Source organism: Salmo salar, chromosome 02 (assembly GCF_965601325.2).
Source record: "Salmo salar chromosome 02, fSalSal1, whole genome shotgun sequence".
NCBI classification, from domain to species: domain Eukaryota; kingdom Metazoa; phylum Chordata; class Actinopteri; order Salmoniformes; family Salmonidae; genus Salmo; species Salmo salar.
In genome coordinates this window covers 24,367,410-24,390,552 of record NC_138292.1, presented here as the reverse complement: position 1 = coordinate 24,390,552, position 23,143 = coordinate 24,367,410, and the positions used below count along the sequence as shown (strand labels likewise).

At 43.9% G+C, this 23,143-nt stretch overlaps 2 protein-coding genes across 4 annotated transcripts in view; both read right to left on the bottom strand.

The window, feature by feature from the left end:
* Window positions 1-10,827, bottom strand: part of LOC106574911 (multiple epidermal growth factor-like domains protein 8) — a 37,524-nt gene extending 26,697 nt beyond the window's left edge. Inside the window, exons 1-13 of one of the 3 annotated variants that reach the window (XM_082961212.1) lie at window positions 10,304-10,827; window positions 8,966-9,217; window positions 8,608-8,771; window positions 8,111-8,320; window positions 7,559-7,739; window positions 7,058-7,146; window positions 5,865-6,078; window positions 1,994-2,177; window positions 1,562-1,707; window positions 1,230-1,340; window positions 972-1,135; window positions 416-517; window positions 125-272 (exon numbers count right to left, since the gene is read on the bottom strand). In XM_082961212.1, the coding sequence (XP_082817338.1) occupies window positions 125-272; window positions 416-517; window positions 972-1,135; window positions 1,230-1,340; window positions 1,562-1,707; window positions 1,994-2,177; window positions 5,865-6,078; window positions 7,058-7,146; window positions 7,559-7,739; window positions 8,111-8,320; window positions 8,608-8,771; window positions 8,966-9,140 (1,888 nt within the window). In that variant the 5' untranslated portion in view covers window positions 9,141-9,217; window positions 10,304-10,827. Of the gene's footprint in view, window positions 1-124; window positions 273-415; window positions 518-971; window positions 1,136-1,229; window positions 1,341-1,561; window positions 1,708-1,993; window positions 2,178-5,864; window positions 6,079-7,057; window positions 7,147-7,558; window positions 7,740-8,110; window positions 8,321-8,607; window positions 8,772-8,965; window positions 9,218-10,234; window positions 10,255-10,303 lie in introns of those variants that run through there. The other 2 variants (XM_045712924.2, XM_082961213.1) reach the window with 2 other exon arrangements.
* A 1,831-nt stretch (window positions 10,828-12,658) lies between these two features.
* On the bottom strand, window positions 12,659-22,259 carry LOC106596675 (nuclear factor 7, brain). The gene is made up of 6 exons (XM_045712942.2): window positions 21,579-22,259; window positions 19,283-19,378; window positions 18,555-18,785; window positions 18,365-18,387; window positions 18,157-18,275; window positions 12,659-17,964 (listed from the first exon to the last, which is right to left on the bottom strand). Exons 1-6 carry the CDS (start codon window positions 22,005-22,007, stop codon window positions 17,426-17,428), a joined length of 1,437 nt encoding a protein of 478 aa, XP_045568898.1. The 5' UTR covers window positions 22,008-22,259; the 3' UTR covers window positions 12,659-17,425.
* Between the last annotated feature and the right edge of the window lie 884 nt (window positions 22,260-23,143).

Sequence of the window (23,143 nt, the reverse complement as noted above, 5' to 3'; positions counted from 1 at the left end):
TGGCAGATGGGTGTTGTATGTGGAGGATGAGGGCTGCAGTAGGCATGGTCCCTCATGTCTTTTTTCTCCTATGCATTTTAGCTTTTGATATTTGTATTTCCCCTCCTCCCTCTGTGCATCTCACCTGACACAGGTAGGCAGGACTCGTTCTGGACACACCAGCCGAAGTCACCGGGGGCGCGGGGCAGGGAACCTGGAGCCCCACTGAACACCAGGCAGGACTGGCAGTCAGACAGGAAGCGAGCCAGGCCCAGGCACCCTGTGCTGCCACACTGGAGAGAGACAGTTAAACATTGTTTTTATCCATGGTCAAGTTAGGTTGTTAGAAGGTGGATGGGGAGGACAGATGGATGAGGTTTGGGTTGAAGATAGAGAAAAAGGGATGGAAAAGCAGGATGTTGGATAGGTGTGTTACCGGGTTGGTGGGTTGGTACTCCCGACAGCGGCCCTCACACCAGCTGCATTCTGGGTTCTTCAGACACATGCTCTCGTCTGGTGCCTCGGCACACACAGCGTCCTGACACACACAGAAACACAGTCAAACAATTACACACACACACCACAGCAGGGCTCTCCAACCTTGTTCCTGAAGAGCTACCGTCCTGTAGGTTTTCGCTCTAACCCTAATACTAATGATCTGATACTAATAATTTGCTGGTTGATAAAAATGAATCAGGTTAGTTACAACTGGGGTTGGAGTGAAAACCTACAGGAGGGTAGCTCTCAAGGAACAGGGTTGGAGAGCCCTGTACCACACTATACTGTGAACTACCCCAAAATTGTGCACAAGAAATACAATGTTTACAAGTCCTGCTTTCAACCCGCAAAAAACTTTATCACTGAAAAACATTATGCTTCAGGAGATGAGAGCATTGCAGTTTCAACCATCCACCTCTCCCCCTTTCAATACGCCCCTGTCCACCATGCAATAATACTCCTTAATAAAGTCTCCATCCATCCCCCCTCCTTACTTCTTGACTCACCCGGTCTCCTGGGTCGCTGCTCACAAAAAGTGGAACTTTGTACGCCACCAGGTCTCCACGGGCAATACCACTGTAACCCCCGGCAACCAGCAGCACCCTGCCCTCCATCACAGCAGCTACATGGGAGTACCGCCCTCTCACAGCCTCTCCTCCTGTACGGAAAGAGAGAGAGAGATGATTCAACATAAAGCAACATGAATATGTCTGTGTATGAGTGAGTGAGAATGTGTGTGTGTAGGGACTCACTGTGTTGGAGGCTCTCCCCAGCTAACACCCACTGATGACACCCCAGGTGGTAGAAGAAGATTTCCTCATCATAACACTTCTCCTCCTGGTAGTGGATGTGCACATTCCCCCCTGAGTGTGTGTGTGTGTGTGTGTGTGTGTGTGTGTGTGTGTGTGTGTGTGTGTGTGTGTGTGTGTGAGAGAGAGAGAGAGAGAGGGGGAATAGGGAGAATAAGAGCGATATTAGAGGGAAAAGGGGCTGGACAGCAAACAGTTGTATGAATCCATTCAAGAGGTCTCCATCTCTATCCAAAATTCTCTGTGATCAGCATCTCTACCATATGTCCCCTCACCATAGACCACCATGTAGTTTCCGATGACGGTGGCTGAGTGGAAGGCTCTCTCCCTGGGGCCTGTGGCTGGGAAACGGGAACGGAACGAGGTCCAGAACCTCCGGTCCACGTGGAATACATCCGTGGAGTTCACACGTACACTGAACCTGAGGGGGGAGAGAGAGACAGGAAGGAGACAAATGATTTGAGACAATAGAAACAGTCCAACGTTAACACAGACACCTGCTGAGACACAAATAGATACCAAACACTACTGGGAATCACACGGACACTGACACTTGGAGAAGCCAAGAACCTAGCGAGAACCTGTTCTTGCATTACCAAATAGCATCAAACACACACGACACAATGTGTACTCTCAGTGTGTACTTTAACTTTGATAATAAACACACATCACCGTCACAGTCCCACAACCCCCTCCTCCAACTGTACCTGGCAGTGGTAGGCCTGTGGCCCCCGTAGACCAGCAGGGCCCGGGACGGGGGGTGGAACACCATGGAGTGGCCTGCTGTGGCGGGGGGCTTCCCCCCAGTGGGCTGCACCGCTTCCCACACCCCAGACCCCCGCAGACCAAACCGATACAGAGATGACGAGAACATGTCCTCTTCCGTACGACCTGCAGAGGGGAGAGGAGGAGAGAAAGATTACAAGAGTACTTATTCACAACGGATAGGCACAATCTTAGGATAGAGTGAAGTATTGAGACAGTGACACATTTGTTGTTGTTTGGGTGCTTTACTCCAGGACTTTGGATTTCAAATGATACAATGGACTATGAGGTTAAAGTACAGACTGTCAGCTTTAATTTGAGGGTATTGTAATCCATATTGGGTGAACTGTTTAGATAGAACAGCACTTTTTGTACATAATACCCTTATGTGTGTATTAAAGACGTCAAAAGTTTAGTAAGTGGTCCCATATTCCTAGTACACAATGACTACATCAAGCTTGTGACTCTACAAACTTGTTGGATGCATTTGCTGTTTGTTTTGGTTGTGTTTCAGATTGTGCGCCCAAATTAAATGAATGGTAAATAATGTAGTGTCATTTTGGAGTCACCTTTATTGTAAATAAGAATATAATGTTTCTTAAAAAAACTTCTACATGAACATGGATGCTACCATGATTACTCATAGTCCTGAATGAATCGCAAAAAATGTGGTATTTTATTTGGATCCCCATTAGCTGTTGCAAAAGTAGGATCTACTCTTCCGGGCGTCCACACAAAACACGACATACAGTGCATTCGGAAAGTATTCAGACCCCTTGACCTTTTTTGCATTTTGTTACATTACAGCCCTATTCTAAAATGGATTAAATCGTTTTTCCCCCCTCATTAATCTACACACAATACCCCATAATGACAAAGCAAAACCAGGTTTTTAGAAAGGTTTGCAAATGTATTACAAATTTAAATCTGAAATATCACATTTACATAAGTATTGAGACCCTTTAGTCAGTACTTTGTTGAAGCACCTTTGGCAGAGATTACAGTGTCGAGTTTTCTTGGGTATGACGCTACAAGCTTGCCACACCTGTATTTGGGGAGTTTCTCCCATTCTTCTCTGCAGATCCTCTCAAGCTCTGTCAGGTTGAATGGGGAGCGTCGCTGCACAGCTATTTTCAGGTCTGTCCTGAGATGTTCGATCGGGTTCAAGTCCAGGCTCTGGCTGGGACATTCAAGGACATTCAAAGACTTGTTCCGAAGCCACTCCTGCGTTATCTTGGCTGTGTGCTTTGGGTTGTTGTCCTGCTGGAAGGTGAACCTTTACCCCAGTCTGAGGTCCTGAGCACTCTGGAGCAGGTTTTCATCAAGGATCTCTTTGTACTTTGCTCTGTTCATCTTTCCCTCGATCCTGACTAGTCACCCAGTCCCTGCCGCTGGAAAACATCCCCACAACATGATGCTGCCACCACCATGCTTCACCGTTGGGATGGTGACAGGTTTCTTCCAGATGTGACACTTGGCATTCAGGCCAGAGAATGTTGTTTCTCATGGTCTGAGAGTCTTTAGGTGCCTAGGCAAACTCCAAGCGGGCTGTCATGTGCTTTTTACTGAGGAATGGCTTCATTCTGGCCACTCTACCATAAAGGCCTGATTAGTGGAGTGCTGCAGAGATGGTTGTCCTTCTGGAAAGTTCTCCCATCTCCACAGAGGAACTCTGTCAGAGTGACCATCGGGTTATTGGTTTATTATACCTCCCTGACCAAGGCCCTTCTCCCCCGATTGCTCAGTTTGACCGAGTGGCCAGCTCTAGGAAGAGTCTTGGTGGTGCCAAACTTCTTCCATTTAAGAATGATGGAGGCCACTCTGTTCTTGGGGACCTTCAATGCTGTTTACATATTTTGGTACCCTTCCCCAGATCTGTGCCTCTGCACAATCCTGTCTCGGAGCTCTACAGACAATTCCTTCGACCTCATGGCTTGGTTTTCGCTCTGACATGGACTGTCAACTGTGGGACCTTATATAGACAGGTGTGTACCTTTCCAATATATATATATATATATATATATATATATATATATATATATATATATATATATATATATATATATATATATATATATATATATATATATATATATATATATATATATATATATATATATATATAATTTTTTTTTAAATTTAACTAGGCAAGACATTTTAAAACAAATTCTTATTTACAATGACAGCCTACACCAGCCAAACCCGGACAACGCTGGGACAATTGTGCGCCGCCCTATGGGTTCCCAATCACGGCCGGTTGTGATACAGCCTGGATTCGAACCAGGGTGTCTGTAGTGACGCCTCTAGCACTGAGATGCAGCGCCTTAGACCGCCACGCCACTTGGGAGCCCTAATCATGGCCAATCAATTGAATATACCACAGGTGGACTCCAATCAAGTTGTAGAAACATCTCAAGGATGATCAATGGAAACAGGGTGCAGCTGAGCTCAATTTCAAGTCTACTAGCAAAAGGTCTGAATACTTATGTCAAGAAGGTATCCGTTTTTAATATATTAGCAAAAATGTCTCAAAATCTGGTTTCACTTTGTCATTACGGGGTGTGTAGATTGATGAGGAACATTTTTTAGTTAATCAATTTTACAATAAGGCTGTAAGGTAACAAAATGTGGAAAAAGTCAAGGGGTCTGAATACTTTCCGAATGCACTGTATATTATCTCTCTGATTACAATGAAGAGCAAGACGTGGCACTCTGTTCTGGGCCAGCTGCAGTTTAACTATGTCTTTCTTTGCAGCACTTGACCACATGACTGGACAATAATCAAGTGAAGACAAAACTAGAGCCTGCAGGACTTGCTTTTTGGAATCTGAAATCTAACAGTACAGCGTAAAATAAAAAGTTACAGACGCAAATATCATACCCTGATAAGGGAATTTATATGTTTAAAGTAATAAGAAAATCTGAATGACATTAAGAGTAATGACTAAAGTATTTCACCCTAATAGTTACAGAAGCTTAGTGATAATGGAATATATATGTTGAAGGTAATGACTAAGTAATTCCCCCCTGAAACGTAATTATTAGATTATGTAACATGTATAATGAATAATTAGACTAACGTAATTATTAGACTACGTAAAGTAAAATGAATTAGAGTGATAAACTTAAGTCCAATAAGGTTTGGTCGAGACAAGTAAGGGAGAGAAATGTGTGTGTGACTAAGAAAACACAGAGGACAATTAAACTATACATGACCTGACCTGGTTGGAACTTTGAAAAACTTACGACAGGAAAGAGACACTGTCAAGGTCCCTCTAATCTCGGAAGGGAGGGAACGGTATGGAACTGCCAGCTTGGTAGTGATATACGAGAAATGTGGACTGTGGGGAGAGATACAGCCCACCTACAGTTTGTGTGTGTGTATGTGCGGGGAAGTAGGTGGGGGTGGAAGTTATAAAATGACAGGTCTTTGTATTTTTGACTTTAGAACGTCCTCGTGAATAAAGAACCAACCTTTTGCAGAATCTGAGTCTTTGCCTAATTATTATTAAACCCAGGGTCTTACAAACCTCGGGGATTGGTCAAAGCGTAAATAATTGTTAGTTATAATCATTGGGATTGAAAATTCTCGTGACATACCCCCAAAGACATGCTAACATCTTACCATTACAATAACAGGGGAGGTTAGCATTTACTCCTCTAACTTTCACACTCATCATTATTCACCATTAATTCAGGATTATCCATAATCATGGTAGCATCGACATTAATGTAGAAGTGTTTAGAAACATATTCTGCAAGAAGTATTCTACAAATTCAGTTAACAACATTGCATTTCAATAAGTTATTTACCTCCAAATATGTAGAGATAGTTGTCCACTACAGCTGCTGCATGGTTGGCCACTCTCGGTGCCCCGGGCGAATGGGATTGTCCGAGCTGCTGCCAGTCATCCTGGATTGGGCGGTACATCCAGACGTCGCTGGCTAAAGCGCCGCTCGCGAGCTCTCCTCCGAAGATCACCATGTTCCCCATCCACTCTACTGCCGTGTGGGAGTGACGAGCCGCCTGACAGACGGAGGGGGGAAAGAAAGAAGGGAGAGAGGAAGAGGGAGGTGATGAGAAGAGAGATGGCAGTTGGGATAGGGTGGGCAGGAGGAAGGGAAGGATGAGCGGAAGTGGGAACAAGAAGAAAGAAAAGGGAGGGAGGGAGGGGTGAAAGTGAGGCAGTAAGATAGAGAGAGTTGTAGAAATGGGTTAACAGGAGAGGGAGGGAAAGTGAGATTTTTAGGAGCATTGGTTTAGTCCAATGAGTGCCATCGCATCGCCGGTGCATTTTGAACTAACCCCTTTTAGTCTGTGTGATTAACGGGGGCGAAGCTAGAGTGGTGTTTGTGAGACAAGGCGTAACCCAAAGGGGCCCGGGGCCGGGTCTTTTATACAAAAACGTCTGTAGAGTCCAAACGGTTTGAGCTACAAACTATTAAAAGCTGAGAGTCACATGAACACGCACATGTAACATATTTTGCTCTATGACGCTCACAAGCTACAAAAGAGTCATTAAAACATAAGGGGTTCTTTAACATAGAAGATCATAGTGAATCCCAGGACATAGTGTCTATAATACAGTAATAAGCTCACATACTGTAGTTGCTGTCACAAACTCCAAACAGGTGTCACTGACAATTTCAGTACTTACAGCATTCATATCAATTCATTTATCAGGTTTTTGCTTTGGCTGACCTTATTTGTTTATGGACATGTGTCAATAAAACTCATGAATGTAACTGTTTATGTCAAATTGTTTTGTGTTCTACTTGTAGCCCTGGTTGTCTTGAAAAGAAAATGGTAAAACACTTTATTGTGAGGCTATATAAGGGCTGGACATGTAGTTTAATGAAAGTCAGATAAATGAAAAGCCGATTTTTGCTGGGATCTTGAATAAAATATCAAAGCATAAGATAAACACAGGTAAGAATAACTAAAGAGAACAGTCTTTGACATATTTTATTAAGATTACATTTCTGGCATGCGGGCAGGCACTTACTGGGGAGTGTCCATAAAATCTGTTCTCCCATTGGTTCAAGCTGAAGTTGTATTTAACCAGGTCCCCCAAAGCTCGGTTCAAGTCAAACCCTGAAATATCAAACAGCCCCAACCATACAGAACCAGTTAACCCATTACATCATGACATACATTGAAACCCACATTGATTACTATGCAGAGCCAGTTGTCCAACAGCAACAAGGTCTTCTGTGAAGCCATGTGCTCGCCTCATCTAAACTGGGTTAATGTTAACCAAGCCCAACAAAACTCCTGACTGGGTCGATATCAGGTCCAGTTAGACAATGAATCAGCACATAAAGTGAAAACAAATCAATCCTAACATCCTGACTAGCAACACCCTGCTAACTAACAACACCTGAATTAGAATGGTACACATTATTTGTATACAATGGGCATGTATAATACTTGTTTTATGTACAATGGGATCCACCACTATATAAAAATAAATAAACAAACAGTTGTTCAGTGTTCCATCTCTCACCTCCAAACAGGTACATGGCTCCAGTGGAGGACAGGTAGACCCCAGCCGAGCCGGTCCGGGGGGGCGTGTAGGGGTCGCCCCCACTCACCTGCCACCACTGCCCCGCCCCACTGTCATCACGGAGACCCAGCTGACAGCTCTGGCCCAGGAAGTCTGAGCTGCAGAGACAACGCTCTCCTCTCTGAGAGGAAGAGAAAGGAGAAAGAAAGAGAGAGGAGAAAGTTTGACAGAAATCAGCAATCAACGATATTACAACATGTAAAGGAAAGGAGGGTCATTCAACCCTTATTTATGTTGCAGCACTGGTTTCCCCTTATGTGTTTGAACTCAAATGCATACCCTGCTTAATTATTAACTTCTTAGGCAGCCTTGTACATAGGTTCCCTCAGCTAGCTGTCTCCAGCATCTCAGTTGGCTGTCCACTTTCAATCCACGCCTAACTGATACCAACCTTTGTTTTATTGCACTGTAATAAACCAATACGTTGCCTGTATGTTGTCTAAAGACTGCAGTTTCCAATGTGGATAATAAAGTCTCCCTTCCCCTTCTTACCTTGTCACAGGTGCCGTGCAGGATGCAGGCCTGGGGACATAGAGGGGTGCTGCAGTCGGCTCCTCCCCAGCCCAGATGGCACTGGCACAGGGACGAGGCCGTGTCACAGCGCCCGTGACCTCCGCAGGCCCCAGGGCACACAGAGAACGAGTAGGTGGCATTGAAGCCCAGGAGGTTGTAGTTGGCATCACTGAAGAGGTGGAGCAGCATCTGGAGGGAGGAGAGAAGAGAGAAAGGATGTGAAGGGGGCAATGAACAACTGGATTACATTTTTCCCATGATATTGTAATCATTCCAGCCCATCGAGTCAGAAAAGTCCAGCTGTCACACTGAATTGTGTGCTGAAATCAAATTGGGGCCATGGAAACCCGTCAATAAATCCATCCATTTAATGGTGGTATGAAGTTTCCCCACCCAAATCCCCAGCAGTCTGAGGTTGATATCCTACATTTCAGAACATGTCTAGTTCCGCCTTCCATAGATAATGATGCGGTTACCTTGCCAGACTTGGCTTCTATGGGCTGCGGCAGGGTGGTGCCACTCAGACTGGCCAGTAGAGGGTTCTGGTAGGAGTCTCCATCATAGACGAACAGGTAATCATATGTGCATTCTGTCTCCATGAAGGTAAAGTTCAGGACGATACGGTAATTGCTGCTGGGGGCTTGGAGAGAATACAGGTAAGAAAGATCAGTCTGATATAATTTAGAGTTCACTTAATTTGCTCTATACAGGATTTTCCTTGGCATATCTTGAGACCCATGTATTCACATCAAACTGACAATCAACTAAGACAACTAATCTATCAACACACACTGTCCTCACAGCACTCAGTTTTCCTACCACCATCTCACTCACCTTTGATGAGCCACTCGCAGTTCCCGTTTACAGAGTAGTTCCCTGGCCCGTCTGTGACGTACCCTGGGGGGCCCCTGAGCACCTGTCTGTGGCCCTTACAGTCTCCTGCCCAACACCCAGGGGCCACAGCCACCAGCAGCAACCCCAGCAGGGGGACATGGAGGAGGGAGGCCATCCTCTCCCCCACCTGGAATAGGTGGAGGAGGTGAAGAAGATGGGGTTGTCCGATTACCTCGCTCACAAGCCGGGAACCTAGAAATGGTTCAAACAAGCAATGCAACTTCAGTGACGGACTACATATGCAAAAAATATTTTACAAAGAAGTTACATTTCAACATAGGATGAAATAAGCTCCAGTTTTGCCTATATGTGTTGCATTCTGGTTACAGCACCATATTTAGAGTCAAAAATATAAAACTCTGCAAGATAGGCATTAGGCAATAACTTCCAATCAAACTAAATACATACATTTTGCAGTCACATACAGAAGTAACCAAACAGGGTAAAGAAATCTGCGCTGGCAGGCAGAGAACATATTCTTTCATTTATGTCGATGGCACAATGACAACTTAAGGAATGTGTTTTTCATATGAGACTAGTGTTATTACTTTTCCAATTATTTCTGTCTCTAAGAAAAGTAAATTAATGATTCACATTTTGTAAAGTGACAACAGTCAGAGCCAGCTGTGATGTTGTAAACTGACAACGTGTCCCCCGCACATTGTAGAAGATTCAGCTTCTGCCAATATGACAGAATCTCATTCATTTGAATTTCAGACATGTACAAATAGTTTCTTGTTACACTTGTCAAAACATTAAGACATTTTCAATATAGATATTCATAGCTAATCATCATCACAGTTATTCTGTCTATGGATGCTGCTCTGTTTCTAGCTTACTAGTTAGCAAACATCTCAATTGAACCACGTTTAGCAAATCATTTTAAAGAAAGATAAACGCATATAACTTATAGCTAAATGCCAGGAAACCGTGAGCGAGCAGTTAGCTAACGTTACTAGTAGCTAGCCACTATCAAAACAATGCTAGCTAACCGCAGACAAACCATAACTAGCTAGCTAACATTAACGGTTATTGCTAAGGCTAGCTAACGTAATGTCATTAGTTGGCTAACGTAAACAGAATAGCTAAATACAAACGGTGTACGTTGCTAGTATCTAGTTAGTTATAACCAGCTAGCAAGCGAGTATTGAACGTTAACAGCAAATTCCGCTACGCTAGCTATCTTGAAAGAGATAACGTTAACGTTACCTAGTTAAATAAATACCACAGTAGCAGAGGACCGTTAGCTTAGCCTTCCCATGCATTCGTAATACTCACCAGATCCCGTGTCTCCGTCCCTATGATATTCTACATTGTCAGTGAGTTATGAGCGACACAACGCAAAACTGCTTGTGAGGTAGCTAACGTTAGCCAGCAGCGGCTACCAAAGAGGATCGTCGGACTCCAGCACTGGACTCCAGTCCCCTGCGTCCTGAATCAAAGGACACAGATCACCCTGCGCAGGGGCTCGCGTTTACTGGATTGCTGCTAGCCAGTTAGCGAGCAACCTATTTCCAGATGCAAAAGCGCTGGCATCTATTCAATGATGGTTAGCTAAATCATAATACTAATGAAATATATCTGTCGCAGCTTCAGACACATCTTCATAAATTTGCCTAAATTATGCTGTTACACCTTAGCACACTAGCCAGCGTACAATGTTACTTAATGTTTGTTGTTTTTGTACATGGCAGCCTCCCACACAAAATGCTCCTCTTCTTTATCTAAAGTTTTATGGCACACTACACCTATTCTGCCACCTACTGTACAGGGTATAAAAACAAAAAATATTCCATTGTATTCGCTGCTTCTTCTTTTTTAAGGTTTTATTGCAGACTACACCTATTGGTGTATTGCCGCCACCTACTGTTGAAACAAAACGCATGAAATAATACCATGCTATTGGTTGAGGAGAGTGCACAATTATGAACTTGAAAACATATTAATAAACCAATTAGGCACATTTGGGCAGTCTTGATACAACATTTTGAATAGATATTCAATGGTTCATTGGATTAGTCCAAAACTTTGCACATACACTGCTGCCATCCAGTGGCCAAAATCTAAATTGTGCCTGGGCTGGAATAATACATTATGGCCTTTCTCTTGCATTTCAAAGATGATGGCACAACATTTTTTTTCTTTGCATTATCTTTTACCAGATCTAATGTGTTATATTCTCCTACATTAATTTCACATTTCTACAAACTTCAAAGTGTTTCCTTTCAAATGGTATCAAGAATATGCATATCCTTACTTCAGGTCCTGAGCTACAGGCAGTTAGATTTGGGTAAGTCATTTTAGTAGAAAATTGGGGAAAAGGGTTGGACCCCTCAAAGATTTTTAAAATGCAACATGTCAGGATTGTTGACAAGGAATATTATCTGGTGTCTCTACTCCTACTACCATCAACTTCACTCCTTTCTTCCACTCTTCTCACCGACTCCGGATAGGAGACTTGCTGGACAGCCCTTATTCTTGCCACCTCCGTCTCCTTCACACTAACAGGACACTTCATAAATTCAGGTGCGTTCACAATAGCCACATTTAGGCTCAGCTGGCATATGATACCCCTCCCGTCTACATACACTTGACACATGACCAAATAGTTTGCATTTATTACCCTGCATAGGTTTGGGCATGAAGGCTCTCACAGGGAATCTCATAAAACCCAAATACACTTGAGAAGGGAGACTCTTCATCAGGAAACAGTAGAATGGATGGAGTGGGCTTCCTCACTCCATCCACCATGTTGGTTAGTCAGTGCACACCAACCACTTGATCCAATTCTTACCATATACTCTTGGCTTTTACTTCGAGCACCACCCCACAGATAACACCCTTGATTGGCGTCATGATTCGAAGATCCACATGCCAATCAATCAACTATGTTGTTGAGTCGCAGAGCATGCTCCTTCTGTTCCATAGGTATCAGTGGAGGCTGCTGAGGGGAGGATGGCTCAAGATAATGGCTGGAATGGAGTCAATAGAATGGCTTCCACTACATAGAAAACCACGTGTTTGATGTGCTTGATACCACGCCATTGACTCCATTCCAGCCATTATTATGAGCCGTCCTCCCCTCAGCAGCCTCCACTGACAGATATACAAAAAACAGAATATGCCCACTTCCCGTTACTCTCATCTATGACGCCTCAGCCAACGCATCCACAATTTTCTTCTTCTGTTTTTAAATGACGGTTGGCAATAACATGGTGCTTTACCGCCACCAATTGGACTGGAGTGTAAATCCATTACTACTACTCACAGGGATCCTCACCATTGACCCCTCCTGTACTTTCTTCACTGCCTCAAAATTCAACACCTTCTGCGCTATTCTGCCCTGGCCACCGCAACCTCAAAAGGCCACTCGTCATCACTCCATCACTAAAATTGTAAACCTCAGCATTGCCCTCCAGTGGCAATGTTTGGTAATTGCATCCTCAGAGAAAATCACCCGAAAAAGTATGAATATTGACAACTAGAAACGGTGAAACGGTGTAAGGCAAAGTGTAGTTCGGATGTCTAATCAGATGTAGTGTCTACCAGTTAAACCTTTATTACCATAGCTATAGCTGCTGTGCATCATCTGACAAGTGCATTGGTGGTGAATCTGGTGTATGTAGACTTCAAAGCACTCCATCCATTTATTCGTCATTATTTTACAAAATCAGTATCAACACAAACAACTTATTCAAACAGATTACTGGTTTAACAAACATTGAATAGTGTCTGAACATCTCCCAGAGAAAAAGCTTGACTGATTCAACAGCTTTATAGTTAAAAAAATAAAATAACATAAAAAGACAAACTCTACTTTCCCATAGTGTTTTTGAAAAATATATATAATAAATTAATAACAAATACAATCAATTTGATTGAGAGCAAAACACTTCGGCATTCACTCAAACCTAAGAAAATGAAAAGTAAGAAATTATCAATGCATTATTTCATGTCATATGATCTAATTGTCACAGATTTTTCATTGAAACATTACATCATGTCACTAAAATATCATACAACACTGTCAAAAGAATATGCAATCATATGCCTTACTAGATTTTTTAAAAATTTTGACATTAGATGAGCAAATAAAGCATCATATAGAATAGGCTTATACAAAGACTAAGACAGTTTGGCATAGACTAATTTGTAAAATAATGGTACCCGAACTACCTGCACTGACTCCATCTTGCACTGACCCTACACGCACACACAAGACCACATTTTGTTACATTACAGCCTTATTCTATAATATATATATATATATATATAATATATATATATATATATATATATATACTGCTCAAAGAAATAAAGGGAACACTTAAACAACACAATGTAACTCCAAGTCAATCACACTTCTGTGAAATCAAACTGTCCACTTAGGAAGCAACACTGACTGACAATACATTTCACATGCTGTTGTGGAAATGGAATAGACAACAGGTGGAAATTATAGGCAATTAGCAAGACACCCCCAATAAAGGAGTGGTTCTGCAGGTGAAGACCACAGACCACTTCTCAGTTCCTATGCTTCCTGGCTGATGTTTTGGTCACTTTTGAATGCTGGCGGTGCTTTCACTCTAGTGGTAGCATGAGACGGAGTCTACAACCCACACAAGTGGCTCAGGTAGTGCAGCTCATCCAGGATGGCACATCAATGCGAGCTGTGGCAAGAAGGTTTGCTGTGTCTGTCAGCGTAGTGTCCAGAGCATGGAGGCGCTACCAGGAGACAGGCCAGTACATCAGGAGACGTGGAGGAGGCCGTAGGAGGGCAACAACCCAGCAGCAGGACCGCTACCTCCGCCTTTGTGCAAGGAGGAGCAGGAGGAGCACTGCCAGAGCCCTGCAAAATGACCTCCAGCAGGCCACAAATGTGCATGTGTCTGCTCAAACGGTCAGAAACAGACTCCATGAGGGTGGTATGAGGGCCCGACGTCCACAGGTGGGGGTTGTGCTAACAGCCCAACACCGTGCAGGACGTTTGGCATTTGCCAGAGAACACCAAGATTGGCAAATTCGCCATTGGCGCCCTGTGCTCTTCACAGATGAAAGCAGGTTCACACTGAGCACGTGACAGACGTGACAGAGTCTGGAGACGCCGTGGAGAACGTTCTGCTGCCTGCAACATTCTCCAGCATGACCGGTTTGGCGGTGGGTCAGTCATGGTGTGGGGTGGCATTTCTTTGGGGGCCCGCACAGCCCTCCATGTGCTCGCCAGAGGTAGCCTGACTGCCATTAGGTACCGAGATGAGATCCTCAGACCCCTTGTGAGACCATATGCTGGTGCGGTTGGCCCTGGGTTCCTCCTAATGCAAGACAATGCTAGACCTCATGTGGCTGGAGTGTGTCAGCAGTTCCTGCAAGAGGAAGGCATTGATGCTATGGACTGGCCCGCCCGTTCCCCAGACCTGAATCCAATTGAGCACATCTGGGACATCATGTCTCGCTCCATCCACCAACGCCACGTTGCACCACAGACTGTCCAGGAGTTGGCAGATGCTTTAGTCCAGGTCTGAGAGGAGATCCCTCAGGAGACCATCCGCTACCTCATCAGGAGCATGCCCAGGCGTTGTAGGGAGGCCATACAGGGACGTGGAGGCCACACACACTACTGAGCCTCATTTTGACTTGTTTTAAGGACATTACATCAAAGTTGGATCAGCCTGTAATGTGGTTTTCCACTTTAATTTTGAGTGTGACTCCAAATTCAGACCTCCATGGGTTGATAAATTGGATTTCCATTGATTATTTTTGTGTGATTTTGTTGTCAGCACATTCAACTATGTAAAGAAAAAAGTATTTAATAAGATTATTTCTTTCATTCAGATCTAGGATGTGTTGTTTAAGTGTTCCCTTTATTTTTTTGAGCAGTGTATATATATATATATTTTTTTTAATATCCTCATCAATTTACACACGATACCCCATCAGGACAAAGCAAAACGTTTTCTTTATTTTTGCAAATGTATACATTTTTTTTAAACAGAAATACCTTATTTACATCAGTCTTCAGACCCTTTGCTATGAGACTCAAAATTGAGTTCAGGTGCATCCTGTTTCCATTGATCGTCCTTGAGATGTTTCTACAACTTGATTGGAGTCCACATGTGGTAAATTGAATTGATTGGACATCATTTGGAAAGGCACACACCTGTCTATATCTGTCTATATAAGGTCCCACAGTTGACAGTGCATGTCAGAGCAAAAACCAAGCCATGAGGTCGAAGTAACAGTCCGTAGAGCTCCGAGAAAGGACTGTGTCGAGGCACACATCTGGGGAAGGGTACCAACATATTTCTGCAGCATTGAAGGTGCCCAAGAACACAGTGGCCTCTATCATTCTTAAATGGAAGAAGTTTGGAACCAACAAGACTTATCCTAGAGCTGGCCACCCGGCCAAACTGAGCAATCGGGGGAGAAGGGCCTTGGTTAGGGTGGTGACCAAGAACCCGATGGTCACTCTGACAGAGCTCCAGAGTTGGGAGAACCTTACAGAAGAACAACCATCTGCGCAGCACTCCACCGATCAGGCCTTTATGGTAGAGTGGCCAGACAAAAGCCACTCCTCAGTAAAAGGCACATGACAGCCTGCTTGGAGTTTGCCAAAAGGCACCTAAAGGACTCTTAAACCATGAGAAACAACATTCTCTGGTCTGATGAAACTAAGATTGAACTGTTTGGCCTGAATGCCAAGTGTCCCATCTGGAGAAAACCTGGCACCATCCCTACGGTGAAGCATGGGGGTGGCAGCATCATCATTCTGTGGGGATGTTTTTCAGCGGAAGGGACTGGGCGACTATCCAGGTACGAGGGAAAGATGAACGGAGCAAAGTACAGAGAGATTCTTAATGAAAACCTGCTCCAGAGCGTTCAGGACCTCAGACTGGGACAACGACCCTAAGCACACAGCCAAGACAACGCAGGAGTGGCTTCAGGACAAGTCTCAATGTCCTTGAGTGGCCAAGCCAGAGCCTGGACTTGAACCCGATCGAACATCTCTGGAGAGACCTGAAAATAGCTGTGCAGCGACGGCTCCCCATTCAACCTGCCAGAGCTTGGGAGGATCTGCAGAGAAGAAGGGGAGAAACTCCCCAAATACAAGCTTGTAGCATCATATGAAAGGAGACTCGAGGCTGAAATCGCTGCCAAACGTGCTTCAACAAAGTACTGACTAAAGGGTCTGAATACTTATGTAAATGTGATAGTTTTTTAATTTGTAATACATTTTTCAAAACTTTCTACAGACCTGTTTTTGCTTTGTCATTATGGGGTATTGTGTAGATTGAGGGGGGGAAAAATGATTTAATAGATTTTGGAATAAGGCTGTAGCATAACTAATTGTGGAAAAAGGGGTCTGAATACTTTCCGAATGCACTGTATATTTATGTATATATATATATTTTCACACAAACACACTACATTGACACTTCCACACACACTTTTACACTCATTGACTGTTGCTGCTCTGTTCTTTATTTTACTCTTATATATCCTGATGCCCAGTCCCTTTACCTTGCCTTCATGTACATTTCAGTAATTTAGCAGACGCTCTTATCCAGAGCGACTTACAGTAGTGAATGCATACATTTTCATACATTTCATTTCTCATGCATTTTTTTTGGTACTGGCCCCCCGTGGGAATCGAACCCACAACCCTGGTGTTGCACACACCATGCTGGCGTTGCAAACACCATGCTCTACCAACTGAGCCACAGGGAAGACGTGTACATATACATATCGACCTCAAATACCTCGTACCCATTGATCTGGTACTCTCTGTATATAGCTCCATTCTTGTGTATTTTATTCCTCGTGTTACTATTTTATTTTGATTTTTAAACTCTGCATTGTTGGGTAGGGCTGGTAAGCAAGCATTTCACGGTAAAGTCTACACCAGTTGTATTCGGCGCATGTGACATAACATTTGATTTTTTTTGTTCATATAATTCCATACCGATACATAATTAAATCAGCAAACATACCAATAAATCTCAGAACGTAGCTAAATTTGACAGAAAATACGTTCTTACCACTGGATCCCCTCTAGTCCTAGAAAATCTATCTAAACATACCAGTTAAAGAAAATCAGTGTAAAAAAAATCCCTCATGTAATAAATGCCTGCATACTGTACATCCTATGGAAAGCATAGGAATACTGCTATGGCACATTTTCAAAGATGATTGTGACCACACAAAAAGCCTTGATCCAAACCTCAAAGCAAACCTATAGCCACAGTAAAATTACTAGAATACAACCACACCATCTATTCAAGTGCACATCTTAGGCTACCTTCTGACCATAACATGTGACCTCTATCCAAGCGAGTACTACTACTGCCCATCGGCTATTGAACCAGACACTTAGCAAGCTGTAGTGACTGTCACACTGGCCTGTCACACAGTATGAATGGTCACCTTGGCCGGGTTAACCTCCATCGGGGTGGTGTGGAGCCCAGGACCAAATATGGGGAACACTCTCTCTGTAAACTCATGTGTGAAGGTGCACAGGTGCTTCCCACCGTTGCCTGCATCCCAAAATGACACCTCCCCCTTATCCATGTTTAGCTTGACCCGGACCCGCTCTGGCCGACTCTCCACGACCAGCACTGTGCGTTTGCCCGTCAGCGCGTTGTACACCCCTTTGCTCAGCCCGATGGTCCACACGCCCCTGTCTGTGGACACGGTGAACTTCCTCTTGCGAGCCACAGACTCATTACAGATTCCCAGGATCCACTTCGGGTTGTCTCCCACATGGACCTCCCAGCGGTGCTTGCCGGAGCGGAAGCCCTCAGCTCCAAGGACAAAGACACAGGGGTCGAAGCGCTCAGGGTTGTCCGGGAGGGACTGGCGCTCTGGGCTGTCCCGTACGCTGGCCAGGTCTGGGGACATGGAAAGCCAGGGAGAGGCCGTGTTAGGGTCCATCACCACTGGGACTGGAGAGAGAGAGGGAGACGTGTTACAAAACATTATGACTGAAGCGTAACTGTTGCTCAAAGTGTTTCCTCCTTCATTCACAACATTGACCCCATTACACGTTATATAGCCATCCACACCCATTTTATTGTGTGTCATAACTTATGTAGCAAGTTAAAACCCTAACCTAAACCTTCAGTACATGTACTCACGGCATGTGACGTGAGCCTGCATGCTCTTCCAAATGCTGTAGCCCAGAGAGCCCACGTGCTTAGCCATGTTCAGGAGAGCATCTGAGGGATTCTGGGGGTCTTCACGAGGCCACTGGGCTCTGTGAAAACATGACATCCTAGATGATGACCATATTAGAGGGAGGGTACACAAACTGTTGGGCAACTGATAGGATGTTACTGTACTTACTTTTTCTTTAAGGCTTGGAAGTTCTGAAAAACAACACAATTGAATCCATTAGTTCATTGTGAATACGATTGACAAATGCATGCATTCAAAAAGGTCTCACTGTCATGCATAGTGACAATGTAGAGTTAGGATGAGAGAGGGCGACCCACAACCCCCCCCCCCCCCCCCGAGGGAGACCCCTCCTGCTTACCTGCAAGAAGGTTAAATCCTCCGCCCCCATCTCCCTCTTTACGGTTTGGACCAGCTTAGTGAGGGCAGCAATGTCACTGGTCAAGGAGCTGATCCTTTCCTCCATTCTGGATCTCTTGTCCTCCTCCTCGTCTGCCAGGGCCTTCAGCCTGGCAGCCTCCTCTGCACACAGCACCTGACGGAGCCTCTCAAACTCTGCCTTGATCTGCTTCTCTGCCTGCTCGGCCTGGCTCTGGGTACGAGAGAGGTTGGAGGAAGAGTGACATTTTGTAATGATACTGACATAGCTCTCGTCATTTATATCTCACACAACATTACTCATCTATAGGCTGTAATTATAGAATCCTCTAGAGGCTTTCTTGGACTTTTTCCTTGTCAGGACTCCAGGCCCTAGGTTTGATCTACAGTCAACTATTTTGTTACTTCCAATTCTTTCTGGTGGGTCAAGGAATCTCAGTCTGTCCCTACTCGTAACCAGTCAAATAGGTTGGTTCACATATCACATTACAGAACAATGATGAACATCAAACTGTTGGGCTCTGGATAGGCTACACACGTCTAGACAGAACTAGTGAGGGCATCAAAGAGGTCTAACAAATATCATTATCTTACACAAAACCGTCACCAAGATCTATCCACATGACATTGACAGGTGTGCATTAGTCATGGTCATGGATAGGCCCTACAGTGTAGATGTCAGCAGGTCAAGCAGAGACAGTATTATAGTACCTTCATGAAATCAACTGTGTTTGAGTATTTCTTTTTCATTCTCTTGAAGGTCTCCACTTTCTCCTCCAATATGTTGACTTTAATGGCCAGTTCTTCCTGCAATAGAACACATAAAACAAAAATTAATATGCATAATAGTTTGTGATCTATTGACTACCAGATAATAAAAAACATACAGCAACTTATTTGCAGTATTTGTTTCAGGTCCTAAGCTATTGGGTGTTGACTAAGGGACAATAAAGCCTTGTTCACACTGCAGGCCTTAATGCTCAAATCTGTTTAGGAACACTGACTGTCCGAACAGCAAGTTACAAGTGACCAAATCAGATGCGTGTTCAGACAGCAGTCTGACATGGCTACGCTAGTTGTCATAGTAACGATGCGTGTGTCCACAATGGTGTTGGCTGATTGGTGGTGGTGCTCGTGGTTCCTATCACTCAGAAGTTATGTAGCAAGCTAAGGTGACAACAATGCCTGCCGGGAAAGTTTTATTGTTGTAATCACTAACTTGGGGAGGGAGAGCAATGGCAGAACCAGAAGCAATGCTTGATTCTGTTGGTGTGAGTGAAGATAGATGAAATGATTGGAATACTGACATTTCTAAGAATGGAGGTAAAAAAGGGCTAAAGTTGTAAATCAAGATAAGCCTCAGTATGATAATGCCTCATTTGTTGTTGGACCGCGATTCGTGAGCAAGGATGTTTTTTGAGGAAACCCATTTGTGGTCACAAAGATGGCAAAGGATGCATTGGGAGAAGTGGAGTCAGAGAGACCAGGAGTGGTATGATGTCGATTTCATGTGTGTCAAAAGAACAAATGGATAATGCACAAATTATCGACACATTTAGTGGAATGCAATGATTATCGGAGTAAGTCACCAATAAAAGGTGTCATATCTGGCATCTCTATGGATATTGAGGCTTCATGGTTTAAGATTAACATGCCAGGAATAGTTGATTCACGTTGCTTAACCCGCACTGTGAATGGAAAGGAGGAAAGCCTTTGTGTTATTGACGTTTGATGAAGAATTTCTCCCAACCCATGTAAAGCTGGGATATGAGATATGTGGTGCGAGTTTATGTACAAAAGCAACTTCAATGTCATAAATGTAAAAAGTTTGGCCATGTGTCAAGTGTTTGCAAACAGAATATCATTGTTGAAGAGTCTGAGGACGCACAATGTTGCCATTGTGATGGGAATCACATTCCAGAGTTCCCTGAGTGCCCTGTTAGGATGGAAGAGGTTGAAGTAGGAAGGATCAGGGCTGTTGTGAAGGTCTCCTTTGCAGTCTGTGAAAATTGTTGACGCAGCGAGTAGAGATGATGAAGCTATGGCAGTGGATGCCCAAAAGTCTGTGGATGTCAGTCAGTTGAAAGATCCAGAAACACTAATCGTGAAGAATTTAGATTTTGTTGCGTTCATTGCATCTGACGCAGGTGATTATTTGTACAGGACAAACAAAACAATTTTTAAAAAATCTAAGAAACTGGAAATCATTGTGAAAGCAGCTAATGTTCTTAGAACTCCAGGATTTCACATCTGAAACATTGCAGGGAATGTCTGGAATTCTCCCCCTCTCAGGCCCCAGAACCTGTGTCGGGATCTGAGTACATTTGACTAAGTGAAGGAGTACATTGACTTTTTTGTGTGTTTTTTGTGCGTTTTATTTTGTATTAGTAGTACATTTCTTTTATCTCAGTTCTACCCCACCCAGTAGGTGGTGACAATACCCCTTTTGGATGTAGTCCGCCAATAAAATATGGAAGAAGAAAAGGTCTGCTATGGACGTTTTCTAGTTGCTTTGAATGTTCAAAATCAGTGTAAGAACACTTAAAGCCTCAAAGTATAACATGATCCAACTTTTTCGCTAGACACAGCAGTTCAGACACAAGTCCATGGCCAGGAATCATATTTGTATCTGACTTCAAACCATCTATAAAGTGCAAAAGCGGTGAGGGAGGAGTGCCCTTCTCAACTGAACAGTAATCTGCAGCGCTTGGTCATGTCAACAAGGCAGCATGGTGCCTCGTTTAGAAACACAGTTATCATTGCGAAGCAGATAAATGTAAAAAAAAAAAAAATCTAAATCAATCACTTTGCATGTCAAAACACTGCATTATATTAATACTCCGCGTGCCACTTTTGTTTTGAGCCGACTTCGCCGTCGGCCAGAGCGGGCATCTGGCTCAAGCCAGGGAGGCAAACGGGTTCCAAAACGAATGCAACTACTTTTCACCCAAACAAACTCCTCTCACCTGGAAACCCTTCCCAGATAATCGAATCTCCTCACTCTCACCTGACACAACGGCGCCCCCTCGTTCAGTGGCAGCAGCTCATGAGCCCGATGAAGAGGGACACAGTCGACACACACGGGCTCCTCGTCCTTTACGCAGTAAAGTTGAAACGCCAAACGATGCAGGTTACAAAGAGGCACTTTACTGATTGCGTTCGGTCCCCGCCAGCGCTTCTCCTTCTGAAAGGACTCGGTAGCGGCCATCAGCGCCCGGTTGGATATTGGTTGCTCGCCGTCACAGCTCTTCCTGCACACGGGACACTTCTGCTCCGGCCCCTTCCAGCATTGCTCCAAACACTCCTTGCAGAAGCTGTGGCTGCAAGAAAGAAGAACGGGCCCCCGGTAAAGATCTTTACAGACCGGACAGGTCAGGTCCTCCTGAAGGAAGGATGGACTCTCTGACATCTCCTCATCCCAACCACATTCAGCCATGGTGTCGCTGTCGGATCTGCAGGCCCCTTAAGAAAACGCGTAAAGTTTTTATTTTCGCTTTCTTCAAAATGCTCCTTTTTATACGCTGACAGTTGTCCAGAGACACTCTTCCTTTCTGATTGACGGTTTACCTTTATTCTTTGTAGATTTTTTTGACCCCAACACAAAACTTTAGTTTGTAAACAGGTAAAATGTGCCTTTTTGTAGAGCCGTTGACTGCCGTTCCAACCGTAACCTCCCTTCTGACTTCCTTCCTTGAGTAGGTGTGTGTATGGCGTGTAACCTTCTTCTGAGGTTTTAACAGCGGTTGGCATCCAATTTTTTGCATTACCGCCACCTACCAGACTGGAGTACAATTCCCTTATACTTTGCTTGAAAAATGTAATAAATAAATACCCTACCACACTACACTCACTAATATGGTACACAACCAATGATGTTCTACTTAAGATAGACCACCACATCCTGCCGTTTCCAATTGGAGCCGAGTAGGTGGGATCAAGTGTCGAGATGGGTTTTTCAAAGTCGCGTTTATTGGTCTGTCAGATGGCTTAGTAAATTAGGTTCAAAATGAGAAGCAGACGTTGGACTGGAGGTGATTTGGAAAGGACTTCAACGCTTGTGTTAATGTAGCGAACGTTAAGTAAAGATTCGTTGTTGAAACTTTTATAACGCCACCGAGATAGAAAAGGAAGTTCTGAATATATAGTTTAATGTTATGCATAAATTAGATATTAAAGCGTTTTGTACTGGGCATTAACTGTTTGGCTAGCTATTTTCCGTTAACATGCTGAGGAACAGTAACATTTTTACATTTTAGTCATTTAGCAGACGCTCTTATCCAGAGCGACTTACAGTAGTGAATGCATACATTTCATACATTGTTTTTCCGTATTGGTCCCCCGTGGGAATCGAACCCACAACCCTGGCGTTGCAAACACCATGCTCTACCAACTGAGCCACACGGTAAGTTAGCTAAATCAAGAGCGTTAAATTAGCTGGGCTCCGCACATGCAAGAAACTGATGACTAGTTAATAACAGTTGTCATTTTGCGAATCAATACTGGAGACTATTGGTAAAATATAATTGAGTGAGGTTATTAATAGCTTAATTACTCTAATCTTAAAACGTGTAA

Bases quoted from the DNA above. Each gene is read 5' to 3' on its own strand.
- LOC106596675 (XM_045712942.2), bottom strand. From the start codon at position 22,007: ATGGCTGAATGTGGTTGGGATGAGGAGATGTCAGAGAGTCCATCCTTC. The intron at 19,379-21,578 runs GTGAGAGTGAGG...GTTCTATTGCAG, and splicing joins AGGGGGCGCCGTTGTGTCAG to GAAGAACTGGCCATTAAAGT. The intron at 18,276-18,364 runs GTAAGTACAGTA...ATGTTTTCACAG, and splicing joins TTCCAAGCCTTAAAGAAAAA to AGCCCAGTGGCCTCGTGAAG.